At 34.5% G+C, this 15,055-nt stretch overlaps 1 protein-coding gene across 3 annotated transcripts in view; it reads left to right on the top strand.

The window, feature by feature from the left end:
* CDH2 (cadherin 2) overlaps nt 1-15,055 on the top strand; it is a 208,212-nt gene that overhangs the window by 136,152 nt on the left and 57,005 nt on the right. For all 3 annotated transcript variants that reach the window (XM_070627537.1, XM_070627539.1, XM_070627538.1), the window contains one exon: nt 13,429-13,655. In XM_070627537.1, the coding sequence (XP_070483638.1) occupies nt 13,429-13,655 (227 nt within the window). The remainder of the gene's footprint in view (nt 1-13,428; nt 13,656-15,055) is intronic.

Raw genomic sequence — 15,055 nt, 5'->3', positions numbered from 1 at the left:
TTACTTCATTTTTATGCCTCTGGAAGTCAAATGTCTTAAGTTAATTTTTTTTTAAATAGATTTTTAGTGTATTATATTAAAGCAGTGGTATTGCTGAGGCTTTTAGGCAAAAAGGTATGATTCAGACTAGTCTGCTTATTGCATCTACTTAACAGGACAGGATAAGGATATTGTTTTAGCCTAACTCGATTTATTGCAGCTAATACATACAGATTGGGAAATGGTAAATTGGAAGCAAATAGTATGTGCATAGAATACTTAGACTGACATCATCTTGGTTAATGTAATGAAAATATTTTAATACATGCTTGTGTATTTACATGGAGTAAATTAAATGTGCAAAATCTTTGTCTCTGAAATTTAGAGACACTTTGCCCCTTCATAAGTATACGTAAGAGGTGGACTAAGAGTGCTACGGTGACATTCAGGAAGGGTCGGTGAGATTAATGCTCCTAGACAGAACACTCAGGCACCTAAGATGTTTCCAGATAAATCACACGATGTGCAGTGTACATGAGATGGCCATAATGTTATAGTGTCTGACAATTAATCTCATTCACGTTGATATAATTAATGAGAATGGCGAAGTGGAAGTGTAACCATTTCTCCAAGAGGAAATGTCAACCTATTAACAAGGCTAAGGCTTATTATTGTCAGTTAAAGCAGCAGATTTTTGCCCAGGAATTCAGACTGCTGAGTTGGTGTGTTCACAGAGGTAGATGCTCATTTTGGGCTGTAACAGAGAGAGGAAGCACTTCTGAAGGGGATTTTTTGTTTGATTTTTGGTGTTCATTTGTTTTAAACCAATGACAGCATTTTGAAATGATTGCAGTTGTGGACCCCGTAATAAAAATTTAGTAAGCATAAAATATTTCTAAATATAAATAAGTAATTGATATTTAGAGAGTGTTACTCAGTTTAAGTATTTATACATTAGTGTAAAATCCAGTGATCTTTTTTTTTTTAAGATTGGCACCTGAGCTAACAACTGTTGCCAATCTATTTTTTTCTCTCTGCTTTTTCTCCCCAAATCCCCCCAGTACATAGTTGTACATTTTAGTTGTGGGTCCCTCCTAGTTGTGGCACATGGGACACTGCCTCAACGTGGCCTGATGAGTGGTGCCATGTCCGCACCCAGGATCCGAACTAGCGAAACCCTGGGCCGCTGCAGCGGAGCGCAAAAACTTAACTCCAATAATCTTTAAATGTCCCTTTATTGCTGTTATGTTAATACATTAAAGATAAGAGCTTGTTTTGTTATTACATGTCAGATTACTTGCCCTTGTTTTCCTTGTGATTATATGTGGTAGCGTGGGTTGAATTGGATCTGAGAAATACTATCTATTTAGGTTGTTGGAAGAATACTTTTATGCTACTAGAACAGCTTTCTGGAGTATATAGTAATTCTTTAAAAAGTGGGAAAGTGATGTACTGAGACAATAACAATAAGATGGACTGAGAGACCATGTTTTTTTCCAGATTATGTGGTGATTTTTCCTAAGTAATACATTAATTGATTTATATTAGAATTTGTTAATTGCTTTTACTACTTAAATTTTTTTGGCAACTTAGGGATTTTATGTAATTCCTTTGAATCACTTCATTAGCTTTAGGAAAGAAATAGTAACATTGATGAAATTTTTATGAATTCCTGCATATAGTGGATACTTAATACACATCATGTTGCTAACGTTCAGAAAATGTAGGCAGCCTTTTGAAATAACACATGTAATATTGGGGGGTTTCATATTGCTTTCGTTACATTTTTACAGTTTGCTTTCTGTAGAAAGTCCAACTTCGCTATTTACAAAGTTCTTTCCAATGACCAGTGAGCTGGTGTATCTTTTGAGGGGACTGGCAGTAATAAGTGGGAATTTAGCTTTTAAACTGTGAATTATATATTATTACAGCAAATTTCTAGAGCTGTTTTTTATACGTTGTTATTTCTTCGTATATGACCGTGATCTTTTTCTCCTAATAACGAGTAAAAGAATAAATAATTTTTAAATTGTTTTATGTGTTTAGGGTAAAATGTTACCCTGTTTTGTAACTTTACTGTCAGCAAATGGTTTGGGATTTAATAGTTTACTAGTTGAACAGACTTTAATTTCAGTTAACATGATCTCTTGTAATACTATAGGGCTAATTTGCTTAATGAACATTTTGTTCTATGTACCTCTGTCTTTTCTTGAAGTTTAATAAAACATAGAACGTGGTTGTGTTCCTTGGTGTGCCCAAGTCTTAGTATGGGAGGCATTCTGGGGAGCCATTCATTCTTTCTGGTTTCTATGGCACATTTTGAAGCCACATTGTCGAAATTGGTTTAAATCGACACAAGATAGTTTAGTTTTGTTTTTCTTTTTCTAGTGGTGTTTTTGGAAACTCCAGTTAGCAAGAATTTCTGTTTTTAGTAAAATTTATTATGAAAACTCACTTTTCTTTAAAAATTCACAAAACCCTGTCACAATAATTAGGAATTAGGATTCCTTCTTTGTTGACATAAGTAACCTGAAATATGAAGCTAACTAAATTGCATCAAATTTCAGAGACTAATAACCGTACAGTGGGGAAAAGGAGCTTCAACACAGCCTGTGCTCAGTCAGAGTAATTTAATTAGAGGTAGTGGTATTTCAATGTAATTTGTTAATGGGCACATTCTGCAAAAAAGAGAATAATTCTGCCTGAGCACTAATAATTTTATATACTTTTAGCTGAATTCTGTCAAAAGAAAGGGTTTTCATTGAATTTCATGCCATAGAGCTGCCCGGAGGAAGAATATCAATGAAGTGAGGAACAGCTTACAATTTTTTGAGTTATTAGAATGCATACAAGACAGAATGCAATAATCTTATTGCTTTTCCAATAGTTTAATATATAAAATTGTATGCATAGCATTATTGGACTATTGAAAATTTAAATTTCATATTTTTGATGTCATAGTCATTCTTTTATATGATCCCTACTGCTTGTTTTGATTTTTTTCATTCATACCAAAGAACAATATCATAGTTCTTTCTTTCATTTTTGGCAACTTGTATACAGATGTTAATTAAATATTACATGACTTTCCCTGGAAAAGAAATGAAATAACAGCTTTGTTAATAGATTTCATAATATTTTAGAGAACATTATAATAAAACCTTTTTCCCTTGGTAGGGAAATACCAAGAGCTTTAGGAATAAGAAATATTTTATTTTATGACTTTAATCTCTGATGAGTTTGGTTTCCCTTTATTTCACTTCATAGACACTTCATCCTAGTTCTACTGCCTTGAGAGGGTTTCAGGTCACTCGTGTTGAGGTCTTATCAGACGTGATAGTCTGGGATGGGCTGTAGTAACAGTTGCCACCAGTCTTCTGTGCCTAATACAAAGAAACATCAATTTCTCCTTCCTGTGAAGTCCATTGTGGAAGCAGGTGACTCTGGGACAGCTCACTATTGAGTGGCTCATTCATCCTAGTAGGTTTCAATTTTATATTACCTCCATTTAACACGTTCTTTCATAATTGTCACTGCAGAAAAAGAGTTTAAATGCTTGTGTTGGGAAGTGATATGTGTCACTTCAATCCCCAGATTTTATTGGCCAAAGCAAACCACATGGTCATGCCAAAGGTCAAGGGAGAAGAGAGCTGTCGTCTTTCTGAATGTCTAAGAAGGACAAAAAGACCTGAAAATATTGGTGACCATTAGTAATGCCTACCTAAGCCTTAATATTTCAGCAGTATGGCAAAACATATCACTGTTTCCCAGCCAGAATGCCAAGAACGGGGTCCCACTGTGCTACAGATACTCATGGGTGAACTTTTTTACAGTGTTAAAAATGCAAAGGCATTTTAATAATATAACAGTTCAATAAATTAACTCACGAGAGTTAAAATTATATTTGAATGCTGTTTTATGGCTTTCTCTAAAATCTTCCTGAAAGTTTTTATTATTTTTATTATTTTCTGTTTTGCTGAGTACAACTTGCATAGACTCAAGACTTCACATGGCATCTCCCCAGCTCTTCTTGTTGACCAAGAACCCACCCATGGAGCAAGCACCAAAATGTCCCCTTTCCCACTGAATCCCTCCAGTTATCTGATCATTACTTCTGTATCAATGTATTTATCGTAAAGGAAGATTTTATGCAAGTATTAATTTTATTATTCTTTCAATTTAATGTGCTTGTATTTTTTTCTCATAGTTTTCACTATTCTAAAATAGAAGGTATGTATAAATTTTATCTTTTTATGCTTTTGTCAGGTACCAGAGAATCATTGATATTGTTAATTTTCTCAAATTATTTCTTCTTCCCTCCCTTGTTTTCTTTTTTCCCTCTCTTTCTTCTTTTGCTTCTTTTACTTCTTTCCTGTTGGATTTTAATATTAACAATTAGTCAAAGTCTTACTCTTGGTGGAAATTAATAACTTTTGCATGTTTTTTTTAGAATTAAAGTGTCTATATTATGTTAAATTTATATAGGATTTTAGAAACAAATTTCTTAGAATTAAATTAGTTGGTTTTTCTGAACATAAAATTTAATAAATTACTAAAGAGGACTGTAGGTTCCAGGGATTGGTTTTTTCATAGTATTTTTTGATTATCAAGAAATATAAATAATGACTGTATTTTGTACATTTTTTAGACTTTTAATTATTAAATTAAGTGAAAATGAATATTCACTATTCTAATTTGGAAAATGAATATTCAATATTCTAATTTGGATTACACTACCTTTAATTTTTCAAGTTTTTCACATGCTTTATTTTAAAGTATTGTAAAAATGCAGAAGACCTTAAATGTATATTTTATATATATTTATACATATTGTATAGCATATATTATTTTTATATTATATTACTACATAATATTACTTACATAGTGCATTATTTATATATAATATATATTATATTACTAATTAGATAGTCTAATAATGATTCCCTCAAATTGGAATTGGTGTGTCCTTGTCATTAATCTCACATGTGGTCTAAATGTTTTCTTTACTGTGAAAATGATGAAATGAACTACATGCAAGACAAATTTTGTGACCACCATACCCCAAAACAGCCATTTTAGGCAGAAGAAATTTTGGACTCTAATAGGCAGAAAGTAGAAAAATTCCCTTATGAGATTGAGTACAGCACTATATGATCAAGTTCTAAAAGCCATTTATAAGATTTCACATTTACTGCTTTAAGCCAAAATGCCTCACACAAATGCAAAATTCCTTATTTTACCTCCTTATCTGTTTTACCATCCCATCAATGGTGTACTGGGCACCAAAGAAGTAGTAGTAGAAGAAATAGAAAAGGAGCCCGTTTTGAATAATACACTCAGGAGAGGTAGCGATGGCATGTCACCCATCATAGTGACAGCACTAATCAAAAAGACTATTAAATCAGAAAAGTCATCATTGTGTGTGGATGACTTTATGGCATTAATAAATGTTAGTAATAGTGGTTAGAATCCTTGAAGAGCATTATTTATTCTGAAAAAAAAAATACCACAAAAGAAACTTGTAAGTTATATCAAGGAAACAAATGAATACCTTAAAACAAGATGTTAAGCAAACAGTACAGGAGGCTGATGCTCTGGCCTTGACGGCATGAAGGTATAAAGGTTATAAGTGGTATGAAGATATAAACATCGAGAGTTAAATCTGAGAGCCCTGGGACTCTGTTAGTTTTACTCACATCAAAGCTCTTGTATGTAAAAGTTTGCTTATAAATCTTAAATCCACATAAATTCATATTATGAAAATAAATGGCTAGAGCGTTATGCAAGGGGAAGGGATTAGAATAGCATATTTGCTGATATCTACCAAAGTGCACAAGCTGTCCAAAGGACTTTTTTTCCAAGAGTTTATTAGTAGCTAATAGAAAAATGGATTGTGAGTGTGTTTGAATGCTCTTCACCGTAGATTTGTTGGAGGAGAGTTATTCGCTTGAAAAAATAGCTTACTTAACTGACATTTTGGAGCACCTGAATGATCTTAATGGGAAACTGCAAAGGCCATGTAAAAAAATACTACGTATACTGACAGAATTTATGGATTTGAGGCAAAAATTCAACTTTGGACGAGGGATAAAAATGATTCATTTGTGATATTTAGTTGATGTTATATTTTAAATCCTGAAGAAAAATTATTAAGACTATTAGAGCAAACCTGTGCAGGTTTGAAGTAAGGTTTTATTATTATTTTAAAATACTTAATATGAAAAAATTTGAAAAGTTTTGCATTTCCACAAGGAATTTCACCATTGTATTTGCTAATGTAAGAAAAGGAAGGACCATGAAATTTAATCAGTGTATCCCCGGTGGTTCATGACAAGAAAGAGCTTTCTTTCAATCAGAGAAAAGGTGATGGATTCTTTGCTACCATTTCCTACCACTAACTTTGTGAATAAAGTTCTCATTGAGGAGAATTATCAAGAATTTGATATCTCAATCATAAAATTTGTTATAAAAAGTAGGTTCCAGGAAAAAATGCTCAAATTTGTCGTTAAAGATTTTTTAAATATTTTATTTGGAAGTTTTGTGTATATTGAATAGTCAGTATGTTTGCTAAAACTTTATATTTCATTTTTCTAATCAAAATTATATGCTATAAAGAAAACATAATGACTTTTATTGCCATGGCCCATTTGGGCATTCCCAAACTCTCTCTAGCGTATTCCATTGATCATGTGTGAACAGGATGGTAGGCCCTGGAAGGCTGCTCAGTTGTTCTAGGAAAAATTGTTCCTCAAGTTAAAACTCAGAAAGACCCTGGAGGGGCTGGCCTGGTGGTGCAGCGGTTAAGTTTGCACGTTCCGCTTCTCGGCGGCCTGGGGTTTGCTGGTTCGGATCCCAGGTGGGGACACTGTACCGCTTGGCACACCATGCTGTGGTAGGCATCCCACGTATAAAGTAGAGGAAGATGGGCACGATGTTAACTCAGGGCCAGGCTTCCTCAGCAAAAAAGAGGAGGACTGGCAGTAGTTAGCTCAGGGCTAATCTTCCTCAAAAAAAAAAAAGAAAGAAAGAAAGGACCTGGAGTGTTGAAAGAATATCTAAGATTTTTCAGATTTATGAGCAAACTTGGACTTGGTAACCATTCTACATTGGAATCTGTAAATTAAAAACCTGTGAAACACTTACTGTTGAGACAGCTCCTCTCCCCCCTCCCATTTCTTCATTAACAAATATTTCTCTGTGTCTATGGAAGGAGAACTTCTGTTAACACTGTGAAACCATTTCTGCTTTTCCAATATGCCTTTAAAAATAACAATGTGGAAAAAACAATAAAAAGTCAAAAGCAATTTTAGGCACAAAAATATTTTACAGTGCTCTCTTATAATTGTTTCTAAATATGGTGTGATGTTTCATTTGAGAAAAAATTATAAACCGTATGTGTGTATTTGTACATTTTCATTCCTATGGCTTATGTAGTGCTATTAGCTGCTAATACATTTAATATACAAGATCGGTGGTTTCCTGTTAATATTTTATAAGGATATTATGGTTTTATGGTTAACATTAATTTGAGGTATCGCTTTAAGAGTCAAAAAGTACTTTAAGATAATTATTTCTCTGATGTTTAATTTTGTATTAATCATGTTAAAGTTTTATGTAGGTTAGAAGACAGTAACTACATATTATGGATGCAAACTATGCGATAGGTCTGATAATGAATTTCTTGTTAATATGATGTTTTCAGCCACATTTTGTATAGAGTTGTTTTAAATTTGAATAGTCCAGTGGATCAAGCCTGTTTTTTCAGTTGTATAAGGAAACTAATTCCTTTCCTCTATGTTATAAAATTCTAGAGTTTCTACTTTGAGTTATCTGAGCACTTAAGCAAAACTAATGTTTTAACGTAAGGAAGACTGTTCTGTCAGAAAAATATTTCCAGTTAAGTTTCTTGATTATTTAAAAATATTAGAATTTCAACTTTATTACATCTATCTGATAAAATATTATGACTTGTGTGAAACATTACTCAATATCTCCAAACTGAGGGTATTTATGTAAAGTTGTTGATTTGCTTATATTATCCAGCTCCAACGAATAGCAACTTGAGGCAATTCGCTGGAACTCATATTTGCAAGAGACTGAGAATGTTGACAGCTATCCATTCCTTTCAAACATCTAATCACATAGCAGGTTAAACCATCACCTGTAAGGCGGGGTTTTTGTTATTAATAAGACTTTACTTTTTATTTTTTTTGAGGAAGATTAGCCCTGAGCTGACATCTGTTACCAATCCTCCTCTTTTTGCTGAGGAATATTGGCCCTGTGGTAACGTCTGTGCCACCTTCCTCTTTTTTATACGCGGGACACCTGCCACAGGATGGCTTGATAAGTGGTGTGTAGGTCTGCGCCTGGGATCCAAACAGGGGAACCCTGTGCCACTGAAGTGGACCACATGAACCTAACTGCTATGCCAATGGACCAGTCCCAATAGACTTTATTTTTAGACCAGTTCTAGGTTTACAGAAAAACTGAGCACAAAGTACGAGATTTCCATATCCTTCCAACCCCCAAAGTTTTCCGTATTATTAACATCTTGCATTAGTGTGACACATTTGTTACAATGAATAATGACATATTGTTGGTAACTAAAGTCCATGGTTTACATTAAGATTCACACTTTGTGTTGTGCAGTTCTATGAGTTTTGACAAATGCGTAATGTCATGTATCCACCATTATAGTATCGTACAGAATAGCTTCACTGCTGAGGATGTATTTCAGTTTAAGATAAATTTATCATCACCTTTTCTTGAAAACCCATATATTAAAAATGTTAAAACTGCTTCTTTTTTTGGAAAATATAAGTTGAAAATCCTGTTCATTGTGTTGTTCAGAGTTCTTCACCTACATCCACTAGGAAAATGTTTTCATAACAGGAACAGCTTAGTTTCGGTGAACTAGATACTCCTGCTCACAAGAGTCAGATGTCTATGATGTTTGCCTATTTTGCTCGTCTTCAAAGTTAAATTTTAAATCTAATTTTAATAATTATAATATAAACCATGGTCCTTGGATATCTCCTTATCCCTTCCAAATGGCTTCTGTTTACTCTCCTTTTTATGTTTAACTGGTTCTTTTGGTATATGTATTTTGTCATAGTCCTTGTGGAAACCTTTTGAAAAGCTATCAATTATAAATATAATCTATAAATTATGAATATAATATATATATTATAGTTATATATTCTATAACTAATGTTCTGTAACATAGCAGTGTTCCACTTTTTTCCCCAACTTCTATGTTTTTGTAAAAAAATCCTCTTGAGTAAGTTTCAGTGCTTGGTCTTAGGGCCAAAGTGAATCTTGTCAAATTTGAGAAAATATTTCTAGCTACATCTAAGTCATAAGTTCACAAAACAGCAGGCAACAAATGTTGACCCATGGTTAATAAGTGGAATTCATGTGTTACCCATTGTATTAGTTTGCTGGGGCTGCCATAACAGAATACTACAGACTAGGCGGCTTAAACAGCAGGAATCTATTTTCTCACAGTTCTGGAGGCTGAAAGTCCAAGATCAAGGTGTCAGCAGATTTGGTTTCTCTTGAGACCTTTCTCCTTGGCTTGCAGATGGCCGCCTTCCTGCTGTGTCCTCTGTGTGTATGCACATCTATGCCCAAATTTCCTCTTCATATAGGGACACCAGTCATATTCGATGAGAACCCATCCATATAAGCTCATTTAACCTTAATTACCTCATTAAAGACCATATCTCCAAATACCCTTATATTCTAAGGTACTAGGAGTTAGGACTTCAACATCGGAATTTCGAGGAACCCAGTTCACTCCGTAACATTGAAATTAGTAAGCTTTTTAATTTGTGTGACTTGAAAACATCAAAACGTGATTACCGTTGATTGAGCATACCACTGCAAGCCAGGCCCTGTACATGCATTAACTCACAACCCCAGGACGAAGTCAGGACCAAGGTTTCACCACGAAGAACTTTTTCAGTTGGCAGTTGACTTATTTTCAGTTAAGGTGTTAATTCCACTGGTTAAATGCACAGAGGGAATCATGTAATACAAAACATTTCTTTAAACCTGAATAATGCCAAAAACGTTGTTTGTTTTAATAGAGAGCAAATAAGAATTAGGATTTGTTTAAAAAACCCAGAAGAATTTAATAACAGGTATATTAAATCAATTCATATTGGTTATAGGTTAGAGGCAGAGGTGATAGCAAAACTAATTGATTTCAAATAACTGACCTTTACGCAATTTCTTCCAAAGTGTTTTCTCCAGTGTCCGATTTCCGCAGTCAGCCACTTCTCAGTCATAGGATGTGCAGTGACTCTTTGTAGGAAAAGGCACATTTTTTCCCTCTTTGTCAATGCATTTTTTCAAAGTCCTCTTTTTTCCCTCCCTGCATCATTCTGACACCTGAATCCAAATAGGTAGCTGAGTAGCAGATTAACAGAATAGTCAGAGCAACAGTGGGCGTGAGTTTTCCTCTTCCACCTGCCACACTCTCACCTTACCGTAGGGGGCTCCCACTGTATCCCCTCTGTAGGACATTGGGCTCTACTCCAATTTAAGAACTCCATTTTAATAAGCTATTTGTTTTGGTACTCTCAGAGATCTGAATGTTGCATTATTCTCTTCACAAGCATTTGTCAAGCCTCCTTGTTATCTCTTTACTTTTATTGTTTATTAAAAGTTTAGGTTTCAATAGCTTGAGGCATGAGGTTTGTTAGATTCCTTTGGGCTTTGTGGGGAAGAGAACCACCAGGAGTCAAACAGCCACAGGCATAGAGTTTTCTCTCTGTATAACTGAAGTAGTGACTCCTACCTCGGGAGGTTATTGTTGAGGTTAAAGTCGATAACATAATCCTAAATGTGGTGTCCAATGCCTGACACTCAACAAACGTTAATTCATTTTCTTTCACTACCAACAACCTACTACAAAGCCAAAATATTTGAAGACCCTCTTTTTTTTTTCATTGTTACCGAATGTTGCTACTGCAGGCTGGGCATACTTCTAAGTTTCCAGTCTGTTTTCCAGTTTTTTGAAAAGTTGTGAGACATTAAGCTATATACAATTGACGTATGGATAATTAATGAACTGCTGGTTGTTATAGGAAACCAAAGAATCAAGACTCAGTGTCAGGAAGCCAAAATGAGTTTACTGTCTGCTTACGAAGAGAAAATCTAGTCACATGAAACCATTAATAGTAGACATTATTTATTATTATTATAGTAAAAATAAAGTACTAATATATATATTTCTGTGGACAGGAAATGCAAAACAGATACAGTGAAAATAAAAAATTCAGAGCCTTCCCAAATGAGGGCATAGGCTGCCATCTTCCAAAGGATATCGCAGTGGACTCTTACCCCAAATGATGGCCTGGCTTTGGGGCTGTGGCATGGAGATTGGGGTGGGGAGGCATTCCAAAAACGGTGATGAGCGTGGGGTGGGCTGCAAGTCATTATAATTTATAATGACTGAGGAATCTGTCTGACTGGGCAGAATATGTTTTAGAAGAAGATGTAAGCAAAACTGAAGAGACTCAGTGAGCAGGCTGAGAGAGCACTGTAGAGCAGGTGAGAGAGTTTACTTATGGTGGTGCAGATACCAAGCAGGGAGGAGACCTGACTGAACAGCAGAGGCTTAGTCTAGGAGTGAGTGCGCAATGACCTGGAGCACAGGGCCATCGAGCAGGCAGATGCCACAGTCCAGGTGTGACTTGATAAGGATTAACGCTGCAGTAGTAAGAGTGAACCAGAATGTGTGGAAGAGTGTATAATTTTCTGATCCAGATTATATGTTTTTAAGTATCGTGAATACCTTTTATGATATAAAAGGTACTTTTCATACAGAGAGAGAGTAAAAGTCTTTCATTTTGATTTCTCAGCAGGATTCTCAAAAACAATTTTACTTTTCATTTTGTTGTCTTGAATAAAAGACAAGCAGTAGATGGCATTGTTCTGTAGAAAAGGTTCCCATTTTTCACTTTCAAATCACACGGCAAGTAAGATGGGGTAATTAAGTATCTTTTGCGATGCTTCTACTCCAAAGACAAATATTTTGGTTTAACATAATTCAGTGTGAGATACAGCTTTTATTTTCATTGTGAAATGTTTGAAAGATGAAGGATGATATATGTGGGAATATGTGGGAAATAATATATTCAGTATTTTATTACCATTAGCACGGATTTTTACAGTTACTGAGGGAAATAAGCATGCATGTTATTTGTCTGTGGTCTGCTGCACATCTCAGTGAATTTATATTAATGAAACAAAATAGCTGTCACCTATTTGTGTGTGGGTTGGGAGTTCGAAAAAGTTTACTCAGATCCTTGAAAAATGCAAAAGGTATATATGATTCTATTTTGTAATGTCTACCTATTAATTGCATTCCACAATGTATTCTGTGTAATTGTGGTCAAGACATAACATCACATGCTTACAGAAAAGAAAATTGCTTTTTCTTTGATCCCTTTATGCTATTCCCATAGAATTTTTTGGCAAAAAGAATGGTTTCGGATTTCAAAGGAAATAATCTTCCTTAGAGAGTATTTTTATTATTTTATAATTGTATTTAGAACCTGTCTAGTGCTCCATGTCTAAGGACGTAGTTGAACTTTTGTTTTGCTGTCCTATGAGACTTAAGCTGATTGACGTTGCTTTTATTTTTTTCCAATTTTAAGTCATTACATGTAAGATAGAGATAATTAAGATACTGAAATCTTTTTAGTTCTAAAGATATGGATTTTTTAGTTAAAATTTATTTTGAAATACACCTTTATTTTCATTTGTTTGAAATTTATAAAATTGTTATAAGCACCATAAGGACTAGAAATTGCAAATTATTCACCTTTTAGTTACCATAAAGTCGTATAATTCTAGAGCATAGTGGGCATTCAACATTGATAAATGTTAATTGCTTTCTTCCTTTAAGCATTTATTCAAAAGATTAGATGTTAAAACTATGTGCCAGGAACTGTGCAGGGTATATAAGATAGCTAAGAAAATTCACCCGGAAGTACCTCTCACCGTGAGTGTCAGGCATGGCTATAAAGCTGTGGTAGCAGAGCTCAGATTGCTACACAAAGACTGAGAACAAGGGATCTGTTCTACCTTCAGTGACTTTGGAGCTGGGTCCTGAAGGATGAGTAGGAGTTTGTTAGGGAGTGGTAGGCAATATCAGTGAGAGGCATGGGAGGAAGAGCAGGTATACCCGAAGGCCCAGGATCCAGGGGAATGTGAAGGAAAAGGGAAGGCTTTGGAACAAGGGGATGCTAGGGAACAACTCAGAACCACAGTCTGGTATTCTCTAGTATGAGAATTCCTTTAATAACGCAAAAATGAGACTTTTGCATTTCATGTTATTGTATTTTATCCTTTAACCTAGCAGCATATAGATTTAGATGTTGAGTGATTTTTTCCTTTGTAGGATAGTTGGACTTATATATTTATTATCTTTTACAGTAAAGTTTAGCAACTGCAATGGCAAAAGGAAAGTACAGTATGAAAGCAGTGAGCCGGCAGATTTTAAGGTGGATGAAGATGGCATGGTATATGCTGTGAGAAGCTTTCCCCTCTCCTCTGAGCATGCGAAGTTCCTGATATATGCCCAAGACAAAGAGACTCAGGAAAAGTGGCAAGTAGCAGTAAAATTGAGCCTCAAGCCAACCTTGCCAGAGGATTCATTGAAGGTAAGTATCCAAATATGGCTTTGGAGTTACATTTAAAAATCATTTTTACAGTGTAACTAAATACGTATTTTACTTTATGTCACATTGATGCATGGCCAATATTTCAATTATCAACTTTAGTCACTTCAGTAGTATTTTGTTGTGCCTTTAATCTTATAAGATATTTAGACTAAATATATTTAAAGCAATCTGAAATTGTATTTGAAAGGTTTATTTATACTTTGAGATTTATAACTTAATTTAAATTAGAAGTTGTAGTTTGTTTTAGATTTCTTAGAAGCTTCACAAGCTGTTAAATATAACCACAAAATAAACAAGTCTATGCAAGATGTCACCAGTCAAATTTATTAGCTGGGAAGCACAAATTTACAGTAGTAAGAGGAAAGCATTTCTGGCTCAGAGTATTGGGCTTTTGTCTTGTCCCTTAATAATCAAATTGGGGAGTATGAATTATTTATACCATGGACAAGACTTTTAGGAATGATGTACTCCCTCTGGTGGAAGCTACTATGAGCCAAGATAAAATAAAGTATGTTTCCAACCGAGTACAGTTTGATTAAATTCAACAACCATTTACTGAGTGCTTATTTTGTGTAAGTCACTATATTGGGAATTTTTAATAAGATACAATAACTTCTCCAGTAAAGATAATGTAATAATAACATTACAGTAAGGATAACATTATTAGTTTCTGAATATTCTAGTTCTTTGAGTTAATCTAAACAAACGTGAGGGCTCCATACCCATATGTTCTGAAGTTCATGCTTTTATGAACTATGACTATTACATTTTGTATATTTATTGTACTGTGAAAGATAGGAATACACACATTCATTTCTGGTATTTCACTGTAAATGTGATATACACACCCATAATCAAATATGAGTAAATGTATCCAATGAAAAGATATCATTTTTCTCTTATCCCAATGCTGGATGTTCATTATGTGAAATGTAATTTGTCGATCTGTTAAGCGTTAAGGGGAATCATGTCATTTGGGTACTATAAAGTGAGGAACTGGTAACTAATCGAGGGAAAAGATGTTTTTGTTGTGGTTGCTGGTTCGCTGTGTTCCAGCAAACTAGCTTGGGTGTTTGCACTGAAGCAGCAAGGGCTAATGGCTGAAATGTCTACAGATATAGGGAGAAACAGAAGAAAATGTTGACATCCAGCAGAGATTAATACCCAATGTGCAAAGTGGGTCATCTGCAGCATCCATCATGGCTGACATAGGTTTAGAATAATTACAGCATTAATTCTGTGGGATTTAATAGGGTCATAAATATTTGAGACATTCCTTAGCAGTATGTATTAAACTTCTCTTGGAATTCAAATTATATTTTAGCACATCAAGATCTAAATTTAATGTACAGTAGCACGTTACCTGAACTGTGGTTTAA

This window comes from Equus przewalskii, chromosome 7 (genome assembly GCF_037783145.1).
Source record: "Equus przewalskii isolate Varuska chromosome 7, EquPr2, whole genome shotgun sequence".
NCBI lineage: Eukaryota > Metazoa > Chordata > Mammalia > Perissodactyla > Equidae > Equus > Equus przewalskii.
Note: the sequence above shows the minus strand (reverse complement) of the source record. Positions and strands in the feature narration are given on the sequence as shown.